Below are 23,041 nucleotides of genomic sequence, written 5' to 3' on the forward strand. Positions count from 1 at the left end.
ATGAGAGAGAGACGGGAATGAGGATAGGTTTGAGGGGAGGGATATGTGATGGGGAGCGATGAGAGAGAGAGATGAGGAGAGGTTGGAGGGGGGATGAGAGAGAGAGGGATGGGGAAAGGTTGGAGGGGAGAGATGAGAGAGAGAGGGATGGGGAGAGGTTGGAGGGGAGGGATGAGAAAAAGGGAGGGGTGGGGATAGGTTGGAGGGGAGGGATGTGAGATGGGGAGAGGTTGGAGGGCAGGGTTAAGAGAGAGAGAGGGGTGGGGAGAGGTTGGAGGGGAGAGATGAGAGATGGGGAGGGATTGGGAGAGGTTGGAGGGCAGGGATGAGAGATTGGGAGGGATGGTTGGAGGGCAGGGATGAGAGATGGGGAGGGATGGATGGATGGGGAGAGATTGGATGGGAGGGGTAAGAGAGAGCGTGGGATGGGGAGAAGTTGGAGGGGAAGGATGAGAGATGGTGAGGGATGGGAGAGGTTGGAGGGGAGGTAAGAGAGAGAGGGAGCCATCGATGTGGAGAGGTTGGAGGGGAGGGATGAGAGATTGGGAGGGATGGGAGAGGTTGGAGGGGAGGGATGAGAGAGAGGACGGGATGTGGAGAGGTTGGTGGGGAGGGATGAGACAGAGGGCGGGATGTGGAGAGGTTGGAGGGGAGGGATGAGAGAGAGGGCGGGATGTGGAGAGGTTGGAGGGGAGGGATGAGAGAGAGGGCGGGATCTGGAGAGGTTGGAGGGGATGGATGAGAGATGGGGAGGGATGGGGAGAGGTTGGAGGGGAGGGATATGTGATGAGGAGGGATGAGAGAGAGGGATGAGGAAGTTTGGAAGGGAGGGATGAGAGAGAGACGGGGATGAGGATAGGTTTGAGGGGAGGGATATGTGATGGGGAGCGATGAGAGAGAGAGATGAGGAGAGGTTGGAGGGGGGATGAGAGAGAGAGGGATGGGGAAAGGTTGGAGGGGAGAGATGAGAGAGAGAGGGATGGGGAAAGGTTGGAGGGGAGAGATGAGAGAGAGAGGGATGGGGAGAGGTTGGAGGGGAGGGATGAGAAAAGGGGAGGGGTGGGGAGAGGTTGGAGGGGAGGGATGTGCGATGGGGAGAGGTTGGAGGGCAGGGTTGAGAGAGAGAGAGGGGTGTGGAGAGATGAGAGATGGGGAGGGATTGGGAGAGGTTGGAGGGCAGGGATGAGAGATTGGGAGGGATGGTTGGAGGGCAGGGATGAGACATGGGGAGGGATGGATGGATGGGGAGAGATTGGAGGGGAGGGGTAAGAGAGAGCGTGGGATGGGGAGAAGTTGGAGGGGAAGGATGAGAGATGGTGAGGGATGGGAGAGGTTGGAGGGGAGGTATGAGAGATTGGGAGGGATGGGAGAGGTTGGAGGGGAGGGATGAGAGAGAGGACGGGATGTGGAGAGGTTGGTGGGGAGGGATGAGACAGAGGGCGGGATGTGGAGAGGTTGGAGGGGAGGGATGAGAGAGAGGGCGGGATGTGGAGAGGTTGGAGGGGAGGGGTGAGAGATTGGGAGGGATGGGAGAGGTTGGAGGGGAGGGATGAGAGAGAGGGCGGGATCTGGAAAGGTTGGAGGGGATGGATGAGAGATGGGGAGGGATGGGGAGAGGTTGGAGGGGAGAGATGAGAGATGGGGAGGGATGGGGAGAGGTTGGAGGGGAGGGATGGGAGATTGGAGGGATGGGGAGAGGTTGGAAGGGAGGGATGAGAGATGGGGAGGGATGGGGAGAGTATTGGAGGGGAGGCATAAGAGTTTGGGAGGGATAGGGAGAGATTGGAGGGGAGGGATGAGGGAGTGGTTGGAGGGGAGGGATGAGAGATGTAGAGGGATGGGGAGATGTTGGATGGGAGGGATGAGACATGGGGAGGGATGTGAGAGGTTGGAGGGCAGGGATGAGAGATGGGGAGGGAAGGGGAGAGGTTGGAGGGCAGGGATGAGAGATGTGGAGGGATGAGGGGAGGTTGGAGGGGAGGGATGAGAGATGAGAAGGGACGGGGAGAGAGAGAGAGGGATGAGGAGAATTTGGAGGGAGGGATGAGAGAGAGAGGGATGAGGAGCAGTTGCAGGGGAGGGATGAGAGAGAGAGAAAGACAGAGAGGGATGCGGAGAGGTTGGAGGGGAGAGATGAGAGAGAGAGGGAGGGAGGGAGGGATGAGAAGAGGTTGGTGAGGTGGGGAGGGATGAGAGAGAGAGGGAGGGATGTGGAGAGGTTGGAGGGGAGGGATGGGGAGAGGTTGGAGGGGAGGGATGAGAGATTGGGAGGGATGGGGACAGGTTGGAGGGGAGAGATGAGGGAGGGATGGGGAGAGGTTGGAGGGCAGGGATTGGAGATGGGGAGGGATGGGGAGAGGTTGGAGGGGAGAGATGAGAGATGGGGAGGGATGGGGAGAGGTTGGAGGGCAGGGATGGGAGATGGGGAGGGATGGGGAGAGGTTGGTGGGGAGGGATGAGAAATGGGGAGGGATGGGGAGAGGTTGGTGGGGAGGGATGAGAGATGGGGAGGGATGGGGAGAGGTTGGAGGGCAGGGATGGGAGATGGGGAGGGATTTGGAGAGGTTGGAGGGGAGGGATGGGGAGAGGTTGGAGGGGAGGGATGAGAGATTGGGAGGGATGGGGAGAGGTTGGAGGGGAGAGATGAGAGATGGGGAGGGATGGGGAGAGGTTGGAGGGCAGGGATGGGAGATGGGGAGGGATGGGGAGAGGTTGGAGGGGAGAAATGAGAGATGGGGAGGGATGGGGAGAGGTTGGAGGGCAGGGATGGGAGATGGGGAGGGATGGGGAGAGGTTGGTGGGGAGGGATGAGAAATGGGGGGGGATGGGGAGAGGTTGGTGGGGAGGGATGAGAGATGGGGAGGGATGGGGAGAGGTTGGAGGGCAGGGATGGGAGACGGGGAGGGATTTGGAGAGGTTGGAGGGCAGGGATGGGAGATGGGGAGGGACAGGGAGAGAGAGAGAGAGGGATGTGGAGAATTTAGAGGGGAGGGATGAGAGAGAGATGGATGAGGAGCGGTTGCAGGGGAGGGATGAGAGAGAGAGGGAGGGAGGGATGAGAAGAGGTTGGTGGGGAGGGATGAGAGAGAGATGGAGGGATGTGGAGAGGTTGGAGGGCAGGGATGGGAGATGGGGAGGGATTTGGAGAGGTTGGAGGGGCGGGATGGGGAGAGGTTGGAGGGGAGGGATGAGAGATTGGGAGGGATGGGGAGAGGTTGGAGGGGAGAGATGAGAGATGGGGAGGGATGGGGAGAGGTTGGAGGGCAGGGATGGGAGATGGGGAGGGATTGGAGATGGGGAGGGATCGGGAGAGGTTGGAGGTGTGAGTTGAGAGATGGGGAGGGATGGGGAGAGGTTGGAGGGCAGGGATGGGAGATAGGGAGGGATGGGGAGAGGTTGGTGGGGAGGGATGAGAATGGGGAGGGATGGGGAGAGGTTGGTGGGGAGGGATGAGGATGGGGAGGGATGGGGAGAGGTTGGAGGGCAGGGATGGGAGATGGGGGGGATGGGGGGTTGGAGGGCAGGGATGGGAGATCGGGAGGGATGGGAGAGGTTGGTGGGGAGGGATGAGAAATGGGGAGGGATGGGGAGAGGTTGGTGGGGAGGGATGAGAGATGGGGAGGGATGGGGAGAGGTTGGAGGGCAGGGATGGGAGATGGGGAGGGATGGGGAGAGGTTGGAGGGCAGGGATGGGAGATGGGGAGGGATTTGGAGAGGTTGGTGGGGAGGGATGAGAAATCGGGAGGGATGCGGAGAGGTTGGTGGGGAGGGACGAGAGATGGGGAGGGATGGGGAGAGGTTGGAGGGCAGGGATGAGAGAGAGGGAGGGATGGGGAGAGGTTGGTGGGGAGGGATGAGAGAGAGAGGGAGGGATCGGGAGAGGTTGGTGGACAGGGATGGGAGATGGGGAGGGATGGGGAGAGTTTGGTGGGGAGGGACGAGAGATGGGGAGGGATGGGGAGAGGTTGGTGGGGAGGGATGAGAGATGGGAGGGATGGGGAGAGGTTGGTGGGGAGAGATGAGAGAGAGAGGGAGGAATGAGGAGAGGTTGGTGGGGAGTGATGAGAGAAAGAGGGAGGGATGGGAGAGGTTGAAGGTGAGGGAGGAGAGAGAGAGGGAGGGATGAGGAGAGGTTGGAGGGACAACAGGGTACATCTGTCTGGGGGGGGGTGTTGGGCAGTGAGGGGGTGTCTGATTGATAACACAAACACACACAGGTATAGCGGATCACAGTGCATTTGTTTGGGAGTGTGTTTTGTGCTGCACTGCAAGCTTCAGTGACCTAGAATGTGCACGAACCGGATTGGATGGATATTCCTTTTGATGTGTCTGTGTGTGTGTGATTGCTGCCGTTGTGTATGTATTTGTGTGTATGTTGTGTGTTTGCGCCTGCTTTGTATGGGTGCCCCTGTTGTTCCTGCCTTTAATATATCAGCCTTTGAGCGAGTGAGTGAGTGAGTAAGTGTGTGTGTGTGTGTGTGTGTGTGTGTGTGTGTGTGTGTGTGTGTGTGTGTGTGTGTGTGGCTGTGTGTGTGTGGCTGTGCTTGTTGTAGGTCATTGCTGAGTGGCAGCAGTGTAGAGTGAAGCATACTGTTAGATAAAAGAATGTCATTCTACTCCTCTGCTTTCCAGCCCACTACCCATACAGATAGACAGAGAGCACAAAAGAGAGAGGGAGAGAGGGAGAGAGAGGGAGGGAGAGGGAGGGAGGGAAGAGGAGAAGAAAAGGGTGGAGGCAGAGAGGCTTCCCACTCACTCACAAAGCCTACTGTAGTAGGTGGGAAGTTAGGTTGTGTCATATGAAATACTACAAAAGGGCCAACCCCCAAACGCAGCGTCAGATGACAAAATATAACAGCTTGCGCTTCTTACACCCACTAACCCATATTTAATTCCCTCCTGTCTCTCCCTGTCTTTCCCTCTCTCTCTCTCCCTGTCTCTCTTCCTCTTTCTGTCACGCCTCCTCTCTCTCCTTCTCTCTCTCTCTCTCTCTCTCTCTCTCTCTCTCTCTCTCTGTCGCTCTCTCTCTCTCTCTCTCTCTCTCTCTCTCTCTCTCTCTCTCTGTCGCTCTCTCTCTCTCTCTCTCTCTCTCTCTCTCTGTCGCTCTCTCTCTCTCTCTCTCTCTCTCTCTGTCGCTCTCTCTCTCTCTCTCTCTCTCTCTCTCTGTCGCTCTCTCTCCCTCTCTCTCTCTCTCTCTCTCTCTCTCTCTCTTGTGCTCTCTTTCGCTCTCTGTCACTCTCTCTCTCCCTGTCTCTCTTCCTCTTTCTGTCACGCCTGCTCTCTCTCCTTGTCTCTCTCTCTCTCTCTCTCTCTCTCTCTCTCTGTCACTCTCTATCCCTCTCTCTCTCCCCCTCTCTCTCTCTCTCTCTCTCTCTCTCTCTCTCTCTCTCTCTCTCTCTCTCTCTCTGTCACTCTCTATCCCTCCCTCTCTCCCTCTCTCTCTCTCTCTCTCTCTCTCTCTCTCTCTCTCTCTCTTGTGCTCTCTTTCGCTCTCTGTCACTCTCTCAATTCAATTCCAAGGGCTTTATTGGCATATGTTTACATATGTTTACATTGCCAAAGTGAGTGTGTCTTTGATGATGTCTGGGTTCCTGCTCTTTAAGCCAAAGGCAGATGATCTCAGACCTCGTATGTTCCAGGATGAGACAGTAAAAGCTTTGTGTTCCATTGTGTCTAGTGTTGTTTTCGTGTGGTTTAGGCCCGGACCATCACAGTAGGTGTGAGGAGAGCATGTTGAGTATCTGATACAGACCTCTTAGGTCACAGGATGGAGGTTGGGCCTGTTGCTCTGCTCATGGCCTGGGCAGATGTCCTGCTGTCATGTTGAGGTCCTTGCATGGGGTGGGCAGAAGGGGCATAGGTCTGATATGATGGTGGCCAGGGTTTGTTTGGGGTGGTAACAGCTGGTTGGGGTGTGGTTGGTGATGCTGTGGTCTGAGCGATGGATCCTTTTGGCGTGGGTTCTCTCGGTGCAGGTCCTTCGTCCTTCTCTCTCTTCTTCTCACCCCACTCTTCCTCACAAATTCTAGCTCTCCTCTCTCTCTTCTTCTCACCCCACTCTTCCTCACAAATCCTAGCTCTCCTCTCTCTCTCTCCTTCTCACCCCACTCTTGTTGACAAATCCTAGCTCTCCTCTCTCTCTTCTTCTCACCACACTCTTCCTCACAAATCCTAGCTCTCCTCTCTCTCTTCTTCTCACCCCACTCTTCCTCACAAATTCTCTCTCCTCTCTCTCTTCTTCTCACCACACTCTTCCTCACAAATCCTAGCTCTCCTCTCTCTCTTCTTCTCACCCCACTCTTCCTCACAAATCCTAGCTCTCCTCTCTCTCTTCTTCTCACCCCACTCTTCCTCACAAATCCTAGCTCTCCTCTCTCTCTTCTTCTCACCCCACTCTTCCTCACAAATTGTAGCTCTCCTCTCTCTCTTCTTCCCACCCCACTCTTCCTCACAAATCCTAGCTCTCCTCTGTCTCTTCTTCTCACCACACTCTTCCTCACAAATTCTAGCTCTCCTCTGTCTCTTCTTCTCACCACACTCTTCCTCACAAATCCTAGTTCTCCTCTCTCTCTTCTTCTCACCCCACTCTTCCTCACAAATTCTAGCTCTCCTCTCTCTCTTCTTCTCACCACACTCTTCCTCACAAATCCTAGTTCTCCTCTCTCTCTTCTTCTCACCCCACTCTTCCTCACAAATTCTAGCTCTCCTCTCTCTCTTCTTCCCACACCACTCTTCCTCACAAATCCTAGCGCTCCTCTCTCTTCTCACCCCAATCTTCCTCACAAATTCTAGCTCTCCTCTGTCTCTTCTTCTCACCCCACTCTTCCTCACAAATCCTAGCGCTCCTCTCTCTCACGTGTGTTTGTGTGCGTGCGCACGCACCAAGGAGATTTTCACTTGTCTCTAATTGCCGTTTCTCTTTCTCTCTCATCCTTCTCTCCTTTCACTGGAGGAGTGACGGCTTCATCAGAGATAATTATCTGGTTGCACTGTGCAGCTGCATGCCTCTCTTCCTCTTTCATTCATCTATGATGTTGTAATGCTAAATTAATTAAGCTAAATAATATATTTGGTTGGGTGTAGGTTAGAAAGACAGACTGCCATTGAAACAAGTGTTTAGTGTGCGATTGACGTTTTACCAATGAAAAGATAGACCCAGGGGAGATAACACACACACATACACACACACAGGTTCATTTTAACAGTGAGAAATTCTCAGTCTGTGTCTTACCCAGTGTTTGTGTATTGTTGACAGTTGAAACGTTATTTACAATCTATTGTAGACTGGGTTGTGACATTTCTGCCTCACATTGATGGATTCACAACCTGGGCCAGGCCACCAGGCTATGGGAGTGCCAGCATGAGTGGTGTCACTGTGATTTACGCTCCCTTTACAACTTGTGCATCCATTAATCCGGTGTACGGAAACAGATTAGGCTCTACTTAGTGTTCCACATGGGATCGTTACTCTGACGGAATTGCTCTCAGAAGACACAGGTGATGAAACAGGGATATAATGTGTGTGTGTGTGTGTGTTAATGGGTTCTGCCTCACAATCAGTCTCTGTTACTCTACACTTTCACCGCACAGTAAGCTCATGATAAGAGCACAACATTGGATATGATATGTAGTTTGTCCAAACTCCATTTGAGTGCAGGGGACTTCACCTTCACTTCATTCTTTATATGTGCTCCAGATCTCTGCATACTGTAATCTATTGCATAGCACTACACATTCACAGCAATCCCAAGCCAATGCATTTAACAGGAGTGGGAGTCTCTTAGCAGCAAAAAGTAACCACACCCCCCCCCCCCCCCCCACTACATCCCTCTCTCCCTACCAGCTCACCCCTCCTCCCCCTCCTCTTTCTCCTCCCCCCACTACATCCCCCTCTCCCTACCAGCTCACCCCTCCACCTCCTCCTCTTTCCCCCCCACTACATCCCCCTCTCCCTATCAGCTCACCCTCCTCCTCTTTCTCCTCGCCCCACTACATCCCCCTCTCCCTACCAGCTCACCCCTCCTCCTCCTCCTCCTCTTTCTCCTCCCCCCACTACATCCCCCTCTCCCTACCAGCTCACCCCCCCTCCTCCTCCTCCTCCTCCTCCTCCTCCTCCTCCTCCTCCTCCTCCTCTTTCTCCTCCCCCCCCACTACATCCCCCTCTCCCTACCAGTTCACCCCTCGTCCTCCTCCTCCTTTTTCTCCTACCCCCCACTACATCCCCCTCTCCCTACCAGCTTACCCCTCCCACTCCTTCTCCTCCCCCCACTACATCCCCCTCTCCCTACCAGCTCACCCCTCCCCCCCTCCTCCCCCCACTACATCCCTCTCTCCCTACCAACTCACCCCTTCTCCTCCTCCTCTTTCTCCCCCCCCCCCACTACATCCCTCTCTCCCTACCAGCTCACCCCTCCTCCTCCTCTCCCCCCCACTACATCCCCCTCTCCCTACCAGCTCACCCCTCCTCCTCCTCCCCCCCACTACATGCCCCTCTCCCTACCAGTTTACCCCTCCTCCTCCTTCTCCTCCCTCCCACTACATTTCCTCTCCCTACCAGTTTACCCCTCCTCCTCCTTATCCCCCCCTACACCCCCTCTCCCTACCAGCTTACCCCTCCTCCTTCTCCTCTTTCCCCCACCCCCACTACATCCCCCTCTCCCTACCATCTTACCCCTCCTCTATCTCTCAATCTCTCACACAGCTGTCAGTATTACAGGACCTTAATTGCCTGTTCAATAGTCATTATGAAAGTGTGATATTTCTCCTGAAATGAGACATGGAAGGACAAGGCACAAAAGCTGGTGGACACACACACACACACACACACACACACACACACACACACACACACACACACACACACACACACACACACACACACACACAGCCCTTCTGTGTTTAGTTCCTAATGAGGAGGCCTATGATGATTTTGGATGACACAGCAAAAATACTCTGGCATCTGAAAAATATTGTGTGTGTGTGTGTGTGTGTGTGCTAGGGCTGCACGATTACATTTTTTTTTACAATCACTGGCACTAATTTCAGAACCGTGTGGTCATTTTTCAAAAGTCTAGACACAAAACAGCCATCACTTGTAAAACGTTGCATTGTATATTCATATCTTTAAAGAAGCCTTGTACTTTTATTACTAGGCAAGTCAGTTGAGAACTAATTTTTATTTTCAATGACAGCCTAGGAACAGTGGGTTAACTGCCTGTTCAGGGGCAGAATGAGAGATTTTGTACCTTGTCAACTCGGGGATTTGAACTTGCAACCTTTCAGTCCAATGCTCTAACCACTAGGCTACCCTGCCGCCTTGCAGGATCATTGGATCAAATAACTCATTTATCATGAAATACCATAGGAACATTAATTTAGATCACCCACACACAAGATACCAATAGTTTCACTGTGTAGTTGTCCATACAATCATTAAATATTGTAGTACAAAATATGTGATACATGTTTCATTATGGTACTACACGTAAATACATCAATGTAAAAGGACTAGTAGAGAGAATACTACAGACACAGTAGAATCATTGAACAAAATCTGAAATTGATTGATGAAATACAATAAAAGCACAACATAGGTTTCTTTGAATCAAAGCAAAAATAATTAGCTACAAAAAAGAAAAAAACTACAGTAAAACGTCAACTGCAGTGTACCTCACCTGGCTTACTGTAAAAACTTATTGAGATGGCGCCGACAGAGATGGTCGTCTCGCTTCGCGTTCTTAGGAAACTAGCAGTATTTTGTTTTTTTATGTATTATTTCTTACTTTGTTACACCAGGAAATCTAAAGTCTTATTACATACAGCCAGGAAGAACTATTGGATATAAGAGCAACATCAACTTACCAACATTATGACCAGGAATACGACTTTCCCGAAGCGGATCCTCTCTTCGGACCACCACCCAGGACAATGGATCAAATCCCAGCAGCTGATCGAAAACAACAGCGACTCAGAAGGGGCAGACTGAACGGTCTTCTGGTCAGGCTTCGAAAATGGGCACATCGCTCTCTGCTCCCAAGTATAATACTCGCCAATGTCCAGTCTCTTGACAACAAGGTAGATAAAATTTGAGTGAGGGTTGCCTTCCAGAGAGACATCAGAGATTGTAACATTCTCTGTTTCACGGAATCATGGCTCACTCGGAATATGGTGTCGGAATCGGTTCACCTGGCTTCTCCATGCATCGCGCCGACAGAGATAAACACCTCTCTGGGAAGAGGAAGCGCGGGGGTGTATGCTTTATGATTAACAACTCTTGGTGTAATCATAACAACATACAGGACCTCAAGTCCTTCTGCTAACCCAACCTAGAATTCCTTGCAATCAAACGTTCGCCATTCTACCTACCAAGAGTAATCTCGTCAGTTATAGTCACAGCTGTGTACGTCAACCATCAAGCGAACACCAAGACGGCCCTCTAGGAACTTCACTGGACTCCATGTAAACTGGAAACTATATTTCCGGAGGCTGCATTTATTGTAGCTGGGGATTTTAACAAAGCAAATTTGATATCAGTGCTACCTACATTTGATCAGCATATTTACGACACGTAGGGCAAATACTCTCGACCACTGCTACTCTAACTTCCGCAATGCATACAAAGCCCTCCCTCGCCCTCCCTTCGGCAAATCAGACCACGACGCCATCTTGCTTGTCCCGGCTTATAAGCAGAAACTCAAACCGGTTGTACCAGTGACGTGAACAATTCAATGCTGGTCTGACCAATCAGAAGCCACACTCCAAGATTGTTTCGATCACTCGTACTGGAAAATGTTCTGATCAGCCTCAGAGGATTATATTGACCTATACGCTGACTCGGTGAGTGCGTTTATAAATAAGTGCATTGGAGATGTCGTACCCACTGTGACCATTAAAACCTACCCTAACCAGAAACCATGGCTGGAAGGCATCATTCGCGTAAAATTGAAAGCGCATTCAACCATAGAAAGAGGTCTGGAGATATGGCTGAATATAAACAGTGTAGTTATTAGCTCTGCAAGGCAATCAAACAAGTGAAATGCCGATACAGGGACAAGGTGGAGTCTCAAGTCAATGGCTCAGACACAAGACGTATGTGGCAGGGTCTACAGGAAATCAGACTACAAAAACAAAAACAGCCACGGATACCGACGTCAGCTTCCAGACAAACTAAACACCTTCTTTGCCCGCTTTAAGGATAATACAGTGCCACCTTCGCAGATTGCTAACAAAGTCCCCCCCCTCTCCTTCTCCGTGGTTGATGTGAGTAAAACATTTAAACTTGTTAACCCTCGCAAGGCTGCTGGCTCAGACGGCATCCCTAGCCGCGTCCTCAGAGCATGCGCAGACCAGCTGGCTGGTGTGTTTACAGACATTTAATCTCTCCCTATTCCAGTCTGTTGTCCCCACATACTTCAAGATGGCTACCATTGTTCCTGTATCCAAGAAAGCAAAGGTAACTGAACTAATCAAATGGCTACCCGGACTGTTTGCATTGTGTGCCCCCCCTCTTTTTACACTGCTGCTACTCTCTGTTTATCATATATGCATAGTCACTTAACTATACATTCATGTACATACTTCCTCAAATGGGCCGACCAACCAGTGCTCCCGCACATTGGCTAACCGGGCTATCTGCATTGTGTCCCGCCACTCACCACCCGCCAACCCCTCTTTTACTCTACTGATACTCTCTGTTCATCATATATGCATAGTCACTTTAACCATATCTACATGTACATACTACCTCAATCAGCCTGGCTAACCAGTGTCTGTATGTAGCCTCACCTATTTTATAGCCTTGCTACTGTATATATCCTCGCTACTGTATATAGCCTGTCTTTTTACTGTTGTTTTATTTCTTTACTTATCTATTGTTCAACTAACACCTCTTTTGCACTATTGGTTAGAGCTTGTAAGGAAGCATTTCACTGTAAGATGAACTGTTGTATTCGGCGCACATGACAAATAAACTTGGATTTGATTTGAACTAAAATGACTACCGCCCCGTAGCACTCACTTCTGTCATCATGAAGTGCTTTGAGAGGCTAGTCAAGGATCCTATCACCGCCACCTTACTGGTCACCCTCGACCCACTTCAGTTTGCATACCGCCCCAACCGGTCCACAGATGATGCAATCGCTATCACACTGCACACTGCCCTATCCCATCTGGACAAATAGAATACCAATGTAAGAATGCTCTTAATTGACTACAGCTCAGCATTCAACACCATAGTGCCCTCCAAGCTCATCATCAAGCTGAAGGCCCTGGGTCTCAACCCCTCCCTGTGCAACTGGGTCCTGGACCTTCTGACGGGCCGCCCCTAGGTGGTGAAGGTAGGAAACAACATCTCCACTTCGCTGACCCTCAACACTGGGGCCCCACAAGGGTGTGTGCTCAGCCCTCTCCTGTACTCCCTGTTCACCCACGACTGCGTGGCCATGCACGCCTCCAACTCAATCATCAAGTTTGCAGACGACACAACCATAGTGGGCTTGATCACCAACAACGATGAGACAACCTACAGGGAGGTGGTGAAGGCACTTGGAGTGTGGTGTCAGGAAAACAACCTCTCACTCAACGTCAACAAAACAAAGGAGATGATTGTGGACTTCCGGAAACAGCAGAGGGAGCACCCCCCTATCCAAATCGAAGGGACAGCAGTGAATAAGGTGGAAAGTTTTAAGTTCCTGGGCATACACATCACGGACAAACTGAAATGGTCCACCCACACAGACAGCGTGGTGAAGAAGGTGCAACAGCACCTCTTCAAACTCAGGAGGCTGAAGAAATTTGGCCTGTCACCCAAAACCCTGACAAACTTTTACAGATGCACAATCGAGAGCATCCTGTCTGGCTGTATCACCGCCTGGTACGGCAACTGCACCGCCCTCAACTAACTGCAAGGCTCTCCAGAGGGTGGTGCGGTCTGCACAATTAGGTCGTTGTATTAGGTAGTTGTTGGGGAATTGTTAGACTACTTGTGTGTGACCAATACAACTTGATTTGATTTGAAAAGAAAAGAAAAACAAAGGATTGATTACTGTACTTCTATATTTCCATCAACCCTGTCTTGTGGATTTGGCCACAGGTTCTCATCCACATCACAATGGATGTTTTCATTAGCCAAACATCTTGGGAAGAATCTGGTCTGCTGTGATGTCATTGCATGCGTCATCCATGGCCTGGAGAAGGGTGCCTTGTTCGTGAGGGCGCCTATCATATACCTTCAATCGTGTTAAGGAAAGGAGAGTATGGGGGTAAGTACAGAGTGGTAAATTGTGGATGGGCCTGAAACCATGAGCATGGTGGAACCTGACATTATTCCACATGTGGCATAGGTCAACAATCAGCTCTACAGACCTGCTTTAGCTCATCAAAGAAGGTTACAAGGAGAGCTGCATTATATGATCCAATACGAGGTCTGCATCCCACCACACCATCTTCCGATATATCCACACATGGTGATGTTGGCCCCCACGTTGTCCAGGGACTTGGATGATTGTCCACGGGCCAATGAAATTCCATCCTCTCCTCCTTGTCTTGGCCAGGTTGAAGCCTGTCGCATTCAAAAAGAGGAATTTGTGATGGTTTTCATCAGTATCCAGCTCCATCACCCTCTAAAAATACATTTTGGAAAGAGAATTACTGATTACAATGATGTAGAATTTTTCACAACAGGCATCTTGAAACTGAACATACCTGAACATACTCAGTCCTCAGTTGCTTCACTCTGTCTGCATTTCTTTCTAAAGGCACACGGTATAGCTGTTTTAGAGACACCTGGTGCCTTTTCAGCACGCGTGCAATAGTCGGCGAACTTATGGCTTCCACATTGTTGAACATGTCGTAAGAACACATTTAGTCACATCACCTACTCTGTGGTACACATTGGCATGCAGTATACAGTCATTTGACAATTGAGAGTAGTCTAATGTTTAGTTCATGCTGAAGATTTACCGGTTCTCATTGCGGAAAGTTTTGATGATTGAGGCCACGGTTGATCTTCTGAGGTTTGGTTGAATCATTGTAGCTGCCTCAGTCGTTGTCATGCCATGATTTACGACATGGTCTACAACTATTGCTCGGATTTCATTGGACACTCTTTGCTGATGCTGCCGCTGTCTTGGTCCCTGGCCTTGTCCTCTACCATGTTCCCCCACTTTTGTGACCTGGATCACCTGCCGGCTCCATGTTATCATTATGTTGCTGTAGGTGGATACCACTCATTTCACTATATACTCGTACCACAATGTGAAATCAATCATCAGTAACGAGATGGCAGTATTGGAAAAGCAATTACCTGCATACATACACTCACCGGCCACATACACTCACGTACACTCACTGGCCACATTATTAGGTACACCTGCGTGTTAACGCAAATAGCCTGCTCCTTCGAATAGCTAATCATGTGGCTGCCTGCAACTCAATATATAAAGTATATACTGTAGAGTAGAGAGCTTTAGTTGTTGTTCGACCAAACATTAGAACGGCAAGAATGCGTAATCTAAGCAACTTTGACCGTGGTATGATTGTTGGTGCCACGCTTGGTGGTTCCAGCATCTCAGAAAGAGCTGCCCTCCTGGGATTTTTACGCACTACAGTCTCCAGAGTTTACAGAGAATGGTGCGATAAACAAAACACATTCAGTGAGCGGCATTTCTGTGGGAAAAAACACCTTGTTAATGAGAGAGGTCAGAGGAGAATGTCCAGACTCATTCAAGCTAACAGAAAGGCCACAAATGGTGTGTAGAAGGGCATCTCTTAATGTACAACACCATGAATAATTCAGGCTGTTGTGGAGGCAAAAGAGGCTCCTACCCAGTACTAGATAGGTGTACCTAGTAAAGTGTACAGTAATGTCAAATCTGAAAACATGGTCTGGAAAAGTGGTAAATGGGACCATAGAAACAGTGTCTGATAAAGAATGATGATGAAATATTACATCCATGGATAATGCAGTCCGATTGGTTCATGCTCCACGGTAATTGGTGTCAATGGATCTCGTTATCCTGAAACTTTCATGATATTTGTGGCGGTAGGTAGCCTAGTGGTTAGAGCGTTGGACTAGTAACCACAAAGGTTACTGAGCTGACAAGGTAAAAATCTGCCGTTCTTCCCCTGAACAAGGCAGTTTAACCCACTGTTCCTAGGCCGTCATTGTAAATAAGACTTTGTTCTTAACTGATTTGCCTAGTTAAATAAAATTAACATGGAATTTTTTTTGTCAGTTACCCTTAAAAGTATGCATTATGAGTAATGCAGCAGTTACCATCATTTTGAGCAGTTGTGTCAATTGATAGATGGATCATTGTAATGAAATGAGTAGACAGTCATCTCAGATGTAATGTGTGAGTTGCATTTTGAAATGGTAATACTTTGATGTTAAGTTGTGTCATTTTGAGCAGGTCATTTTAGTTCAATGAACAAATGATCTGATCTTTATGTGTATTGCATCTAAGCAATTGGATAAAGTATTAGAGTTTTGAAAAATGTGCATTTTGATCATCAGTTGTGAGTTTTGAGTCTAGAGTTTTGAAAAATTACATCAAGGTTCTGAAATTAGTGCCAAAGTGATTGTAAAAAACTGTAATTGAATTCAGATCTAAATTGTGATATTGACATGCAATATCCATATCGCAGGAGGCTGTGATTTTTTTCCTTTCTTTGACACTCCGTTGATACAACAAAAACTAGACCACAGTACCTCCTCCATGAGATGCGCTTGACTCCTTCATTCACTCTCTACATGCACAGAGGATGCTGACCAATCACAAGCGGGCTTGCTAACTCTCTGCATGGCATGCACATTCTGGCCAATCACCAGCGTCGCCACTTAGAGCGTGCAGTTAGATGCTGGTGAGAAGAGAAAGGGCTTTCACTAACAGTACAGTAGGAGGAACGCTGGGGTTTTACCTCAGTGTGTCGGAAACGGGAGGGCTGCTAGTGACAATGAGAACGTCCGTTTGGTGTCAAGGAAGGGCGCATTTTCAGTGGTGTGGCAGTTGTTCGGCTACAACCAAACAGATGTCAACCAAATGCAAGTGTTGTGCAAAAGGTGCCTCAGAGTTGTGGCAACAACAAGAGGCAACACGACAAATGTATTCAACCATTAGAAGAATAACCGACAGCAGAAAAGCCCCTCGGCCACAACCAGCCATCTAAGTTAAACAGGCATTGATTGCCCATGCGTTTTCAATATCCTGCAGATACAGAAATCACAGAGGCTATCACCTATCACATAGCCAATGACATGGTTCCTATTTACACTGTCAGCAAAGTCAGCTCCAAGAAGATGATAAATAAGCTGAACAGGAGAAACAAGATTCGATCTCGTGCATATTTCTCCCAAGTCACGATCCCAACACTGTAAAACACAATTTGTTGAAACATGTCATGTTGAGACAGCAAAGTTTTGCAATGTGTTGCAACAGAGGACATAAAGTTTTTAAGCGCTTCAGCATTCTGCGGTCTCGTTCTGTGAGCTTGTGTGGCCTACCACTTCGCGTCTGAGCCGTTGTTGTTCCTAGACGTTTACACATCACAATAGCAGCACTTAGAGTTAACCGGGGCAGCTATAGCAGGGCAGACATTTCACGAACTGACTAGTTGGAAAGGTGGCATCTAATGACGGTGCCACGTTGAAAGTGACTGAGCTATTCAGTAAGGTCGTTCTAATGCCAATGTTTGTCTATGAAGATTGCATGTGTGCTCTATTTTATACACCTGTCAGCAACAGGTGTGGCTGAAACAGCCGAATCCACTAATTTGAAGGGGTGTCCACATACTTTTGTATATATAGTGTATGTTTGTTCATATGTAGGTGTAATACATATCATATGTACTGTATAACAATGTTGTAAAATATTAGTTTCACTTGGTTTTGTATTCAGTTAGCACAGTATGTATTAATTCATATGACCTCATGTTAGAAGTGATGTTCTGTACCCTGACAGCTGTTATAACCAAGTCTGATGGAATTACCAAGTTTTCACCCAAGTGTTTGAAATTCGCAATTCATAATTGCAGTTGCAATATCTGTCCCAGCCCTAGTGTGTGTATGTGTGTCCGGTGTGTGCATGTGTGTGTCCTGTGTGTGCATGTGTGTGTTCGTGTGTGTATGTGTGTGTCCTGTGTGTGCATGTGTGTCCCCGGTGTGTCCAGTGTGTATGTGTGTTTGAAGTGACAGAGCCACTCCCCCCCCCATGTTGATGGCCATGACCTTCTCTGTCACTAGTCCCCCCCCCCCCCCCCTCTGTCTCTCTCTCTCTATCGGTCTCTCTCTCTCTCTTAGTCTCCCTCTATTTCTCTCTCTCTCTATTTCTCGCTCTTGCTCTCTCTCTCTCTCTGTCTCTGTCTTAGTATCTGTCTCTGTCACTTTTCAAGAACACATGAATACGTTGTAGTTGTACACACACACGTACACAGGGCCGGATTACCGAACGGGCACTCAACGCACGTGTACCGAGGTCCTCTGCCTCCAGGGGTCCCCCAACCGAACGGGCACTCAGCGCACGTGTACCGAGGTCCTCTACCTCCAGGGGTCCCCCAACCGAACTGGCACTCAGCGCACGTGTACCGAGGTCCTCTACCTCCAGGGGTCCTCCAACCGAACGGACACTCAGCGCACGTGTACCGAGGTCCTCTACCTCCAGGGGTCCTCCAACCAAACGGGCACTCAGCGCACGTGTACCGAGGTCCTCTCCCTCCAGGGGTCCTCCAACCGAACGGACACGCAACGCATGTGTACCGAGGTCCTCTACCTCCAGGGGTCCCCCAACCGAACGGGCACTCAACGCACGTGTACCGAGGTCCTCTACCTCCAGGGGTCCTCCAACCGAGCGGGCACTCAGCGCACGTGTACCGAGGTCCTCTACCTCCAGGGGTCCTCCAACCGAACGGGCACTCAGCGCACGTGTACCGAGGTCCTCTACCTCCACCACCACTTACAGACATGCCACTCTTAATTTAGTCTGCCTTCTTGCTGCTCCACAAACTGCTAAGTGAATCCGTCCCTGGCTGGTTTAATTGAAAACCAAGTATTGCTTTTTAATTCTCCATTACTGCAGCTTTATTCATACCAACCGAACGGGCACTCAGCGCACGTGTACCGAGGTCCTCTACCTCCAGGGGTCCTCCAACCGAACGGGCACTCAGCGCACGTGTACCGAGGTCCTCTACCTCCAGGGGTCCCCAACCCAGGAAATTGTGTAGAATTGCAGGAAATTAGCTTTAAAACGGCTAAATGTTCTGAGCCTCATGACAAAATGTTCTCAGCCTCAAGGCAAAATGTTCTCAGCCTCAAGGCAAAATGTTCTCAGCCTCAAGGCAAAATGTTCTCAGCCTCAAGGCAAAATGTTCTCAGCCTCATGGCAAAATGTTCTCAGCCTCAAGGCAAAATGTGTAGAATAGCAGGACATTTGCTTTAAAAATCTCTACATTTCCACTCAGCCTCATGGAAAATTGTGAACAAAATCATGAGATGAGCAATGAAACAGAAGAAAAGAATCTCTGCTCCAAAAAGTGAAGAATTGCAGGAAATTAGATTTAAAACAGCAACATTATTCTCTTAGCCTCATGACAAAATATGTAGAATAGCATTATAAAACACCACGTTTTTCTCTCTGTTCCACGGCAAAATGAAATGTGTTGAAGTGGGGTAAGTTAGCTGATTAACCCCCCCCCCCCCCCCCCCCAAAGAAAAAGTCAGTATGTCTGGCCCTGCATAAACACACACTTAAACACAGGCATGTTTACTGTGTCTATCTACTCTATTTATTTTGGTGAGAACATGTTATCTTGCTAGGAGAACGGTTCTCTGAAGTCCTGCAGCAGCAGCAGGCCCATCGCTGAAAGAATCAGTCCACATCTATTATTCAACTAAGTTAAATTTGAAATATTAAGGTCCCAAAGGGCTGTAGATCAGCCTCACAACAACTGGGTTTGCAGTAGACTGCTCACAGTTAAACACACAGCTAATACACGAAGCCCATGATGCAGACAACAAACAACTCAGGGGGAGTTATGGGTACAGGGTTTAAGGCAAATACGTTGAATTCACATATCTGTTTTTGCATGTGATTTAGTTAGTGTCACAGTATTGCTTCCATCCCTGCTAGACATTTCACACCTGTTACGTTAGCAACAGCTACTCTTTTGGGGAGTCTACTTTACACACAGAAGACGATACAAAGTGTGTGTGAGTTTGTGTGATGTTCATGTGTGTGTCGTAGTTTGAGGTTAGTTGGTATCTAAGGGCTGTGCTGTCTGTAGGTCTACAGTGTAATGTGTGTATGTCATGTGTGTGTGTGTGTAATGTGTTTGTGTAATGTGTGTGTGTGTGTGTGTGTGTGTGTGTGTGTGTGTGTGTGTGTGTGTGTGTGTGTGTGTGTGTGTGTGTGTGTGTGTGTGTGTGTAATGTGTGTGTGTATGCTTCCACACTACTGTCTCCATTTGCTTCGGCTCAGAGCTGTCTCTCCATATCACAGCTGGGCATGTTCTTACGGCAGTGATGCCTGACTGGAGAATCTCTTTTGACAGCCATGTCATTCTCATGCCAACATACAAACACACCTACCAAGCAAGTGTTTTCTCATGCACACAAACAAGCTCTCGCCCACACAGAGACACATTCACACAGTCACACAAACACTCTCTCTCAGTAAACAGACAGGCCTCTCTCCTCACCCCCACAGCTCTCTCCTCACCCTCGCAGCTCTCTCTTCACTATCACAGCTCTCTCCTCACTCTCACAGCTCTCTCCACACTCTCACAGCTCTCTCCTCCCCGCCACAGCTCTCTCCTCACAGCTCTTTCCTCACCCCCACAGCTCTCTCATCACCCTCACAGCTTTCTCATTACGCTCACAGCTCTCTCCTCACCCCTCTCTCCTCACCCTCACAGCTCTCACCTCACCCTCACAGCTCTCTCCTCACCCTCACAGCTCTCTCCTCACCCTCACAGCTCTCTCCTCACCCTCGCAGCTCTCTCCTCACCCTCACAGCTCTCTCCTCACCCTCGCAGCTCTCTCCTCACCCCCGCAGCTCTCTCCTCACAGTTCTCTCCTCACCCTCACATCTCTCACCTCACCCTCACAGCTCTCTCCTCACCCCCACATCTCTCACCTCACCCCCACAGCTCTCTCCTCACCCTCACAGCTCTCTCCTCACTCTCACAGCTCTCTCCTCACCCTCACAGCTCTCTCCTCACTCTCACAGCTCTCTCCTCACCCACACAGCTCTCTCCTCACTCTCACAGCTCTCTGCTGACCCTCACTGCTCTCTCCTCATCCTGACAGTGTTCTGTATGAATATTAACAACATAGCTAACCCTACTTCACTTCCTGTGATTATGGTTGTGTGTGATTTAACAGTGTGAAAGAACAAACAGAACACGCTCAACAGGGAAACCTCCATCGCCTGGGGTGCTCCTCCATTTTGCCACATCAACATGTTCTCCATACTCAGTTCCTTTGTATTAATCTGAGATAGGTTAGGGGGAGTTGCTTCATATTGGGGTAATGATTGGTCCCTACCAATCTAGTGGAAGAATGGAGGGTAGAATGAAAGAGAGAAGTAAACAGAAAGGATGATAGAGAGAAGCAGGTAGATAGAGAGAGATAGAGGAATGGAGTTACTTTTTTACCTTTATTTAACAAGGCAAGTCAGTTAAGAACAAATTCTTATTTTCAATGACGGCCTAGGAACAGTGGGATAACCGCCTTGTTCAGGGGCAGAACCACAGATTTGTACCTTGTCAGCTCGGGGATTTGATCTTGCAATCTTCCAGCTACAAGTCCAACGCTCTAACCACTAGGCTACCTGCCACCCCGGGTAGCCTAGTGGAACAATGGAATGATCCACCAAAAAGATAGAGGGAGGAATGAAAGAATTGTAAGAGGTAAGGATAGAGAGAAAATCAAATAGTACAAAAAGAGAAGAAGAGGGTGGGTGGGGGTAGATAGCTACTCCCCACACCTCCAAGCTACTCCCTTCCTTCCTCCGTGCCTCCCTACCACTCATAACCATAGCGTGAAATGACCCCCTGCCTCCTAATAATGCTGTATACAGAGCAATCAACCTCCGCATTGGAAGAAGTTAAAGTCTCAGTACACATAAATGAAGGAGGCTGGTATTGTCATGGCTGACCTTCTCAGGCGCGGGTCACCTATTGATTATACCAGCAGAGAGGATACACACCCACACACTGATTTATACTGCTGCATACAGGGTGAAGGGCTCTGTCTAAACGGCACCCTATTGCCCATATAGTAGTGAACTACGCAGAGCCTTATGTGGGATGTTGCTGCTCAGAGACTGGTGTTGTGCTCAGTGTGCTGTATTTTACTCAGTGAGTTTAAAGATTCAATTTGTAACATTACAACTGTGAAGAGTGTCTACGTTATCTCCACACTACGAGATTACCCACCTCTCTCCTTCTCTTTCTGTCTCATTCCTCTCACTCTGCTCTCTCTCTCTCTCCCTCTCCCTCTCCCTCTCCCTCTCCCTCTCCCTCTCTCTCTCTCTCTCTCTCTCTCTCTCTATCCCTGTCTCTCTCTCTCTCTCTCTCTCTCTATCCCTCTCTCTCTCTCTCTCTCTCTCCCTCTTTCTCTCTCTCTCTCACTCAATCACCCTTTCACTCTGCTCTCTCTTCTCTCTCTCTCTCTCTCTCTCTCTCTCTCTCTCTGCAGATGACTCGTCCCATCCAAGTGAAACCAGCTGACAGTGAGTGTCGTGGAGGTACTTATCTTTTATTTTCACTATCTCTCTCTCGTTCTCTGTTATAACATGAGCTTCCATTTCCTTCTCTGTCCCTTTCATGTTCCATCTTTGTAGCTTATTCTTATTCTTACTCCTTCTCTTTCTCATTCTAGCCTGGCATTGGTATTCCTGTGTGTGTGTGTGTGTGTGTGTGTGTGTGTGTGTGTGTGTGTGTGTGTGTGTGTGTGTGTGTGTGTGTGTGTGTGTGTGTGTATGTGTGTGTGTGTGCGTGTGTGTGTGTGCGTGTGTGTTGTCAGGAGGCAGGGTGTAAATGTTTTCTAACCCAGTCCACCACATCAGCTGATAATAGTGTCTTTGTCTCTGCTGTTCTTGGCCCCTGCCCAACAGTCGATTTTCTGCCCCAGTTTCACTTACAGCAGGCCTCTCTTCTGTTCAGTGTGTGTATATAGAAAAAATATGAAATATAGCCAAACATACAGTACACTTTGTCCTATACCTCTCTCTGTAATCTCTCCGTGAATTGTACATATTGGTTATAAAGAAACCACCACAGGGATGTTGTTGACGTATAGAATGGTCCTGCTGCAGTCATTAGTGGTCTCTGTGGACGGCCTGGCACTTTATTACAGCCATAAAACAAACCCTCATTTTCTACTCCTATTGATTCCTGTCTCTGTTCTGTGTTCACCCCCACCACACAATGATATGTAGTCCAGGCCCTGTATCTATTCACAAAGTGTCTCAGCATGGGAGTGCTGATCTAGACACTTTGTGAATACGGGCCCTGGAGTGAATGGAACACATTTTCTATGCTAACCCGATTCAGATCTGCATCTGTATATTTATATGTATGGCATAACAAAGACAGTTAGAGCAGTAGATTGTTAGAAGATGATAGAAACACCAGCAGAACACAGAACGCAGCTCCACAGCCTATCAGAGCACAGAGACAGGTTGTCAGGGGCAACAGTTGCTTCCCCCATGATTTTGTATTATACTTACTTAACCCTTATTTTACCAGTTAACTTGACTGGGAAAACGTTCCCATTTACATCAACAACCTGGGGAATAGTTACTTGGACCCTGGGGATGATTAGGTGGCAATAATGATATGAGGGACAGATTTTCACATTTCCATAGCATATAAATCCTATCTGGAATTTATCACACACACACACATGCACGCATGCATGCACGCAACACACACACACACACAAATATATATACTTATAAACAATGTGGATTTATGCAGAGAGCAGTCCTCAATCAATCAGCTAGCTAATTAACTCTGCCTCCAACCCTGTTCCTGAAGAGCTACC

At 49.1% G+C, this 23,041-nt stretch overlaps 1 protein-coding gene across 2 annotated transcripts in view; it reads left to right on the forward strand.

The window, feature by feature from the left end:
* LOC110530678 (CUGBP Elav-like family member 5) overlaps positions 1–23,041 on the forward strand; it is a 55,861-nt gene that overhangs the window by 2,281 nt on the left and 30,539 nt on the right. For both annotated transcript variants that reach the window (XM_036986328.2, XM_036986329.2), the window contains exon 3: positions 21,692–21,740. In XM_036986328.2, coding sequence (XP_036842223.1) covers positions 21,692–21,740 — 49 coding nt within the window. The remainder of the gene's footprint in view (positions 1–21,691; positions 21,741–23,041) is intronic.

This window comes from Oncorhynchus mykiss, chromosome 8, assembly GCF_057628025.1.
Source record: "Oncorhynchus mykiss isolate SJ-2025 chromosome 8, ASM5762802v1, whole genome shotgun sequence".
NCBI classification, from domain to species: domain Eukaryota; kingdom Metazoa; phylum Chordata; class Actinopteri; order Salmoniformes; family Salmonidae; genus Oncorhynchus; species Oncorhynchus mykiss.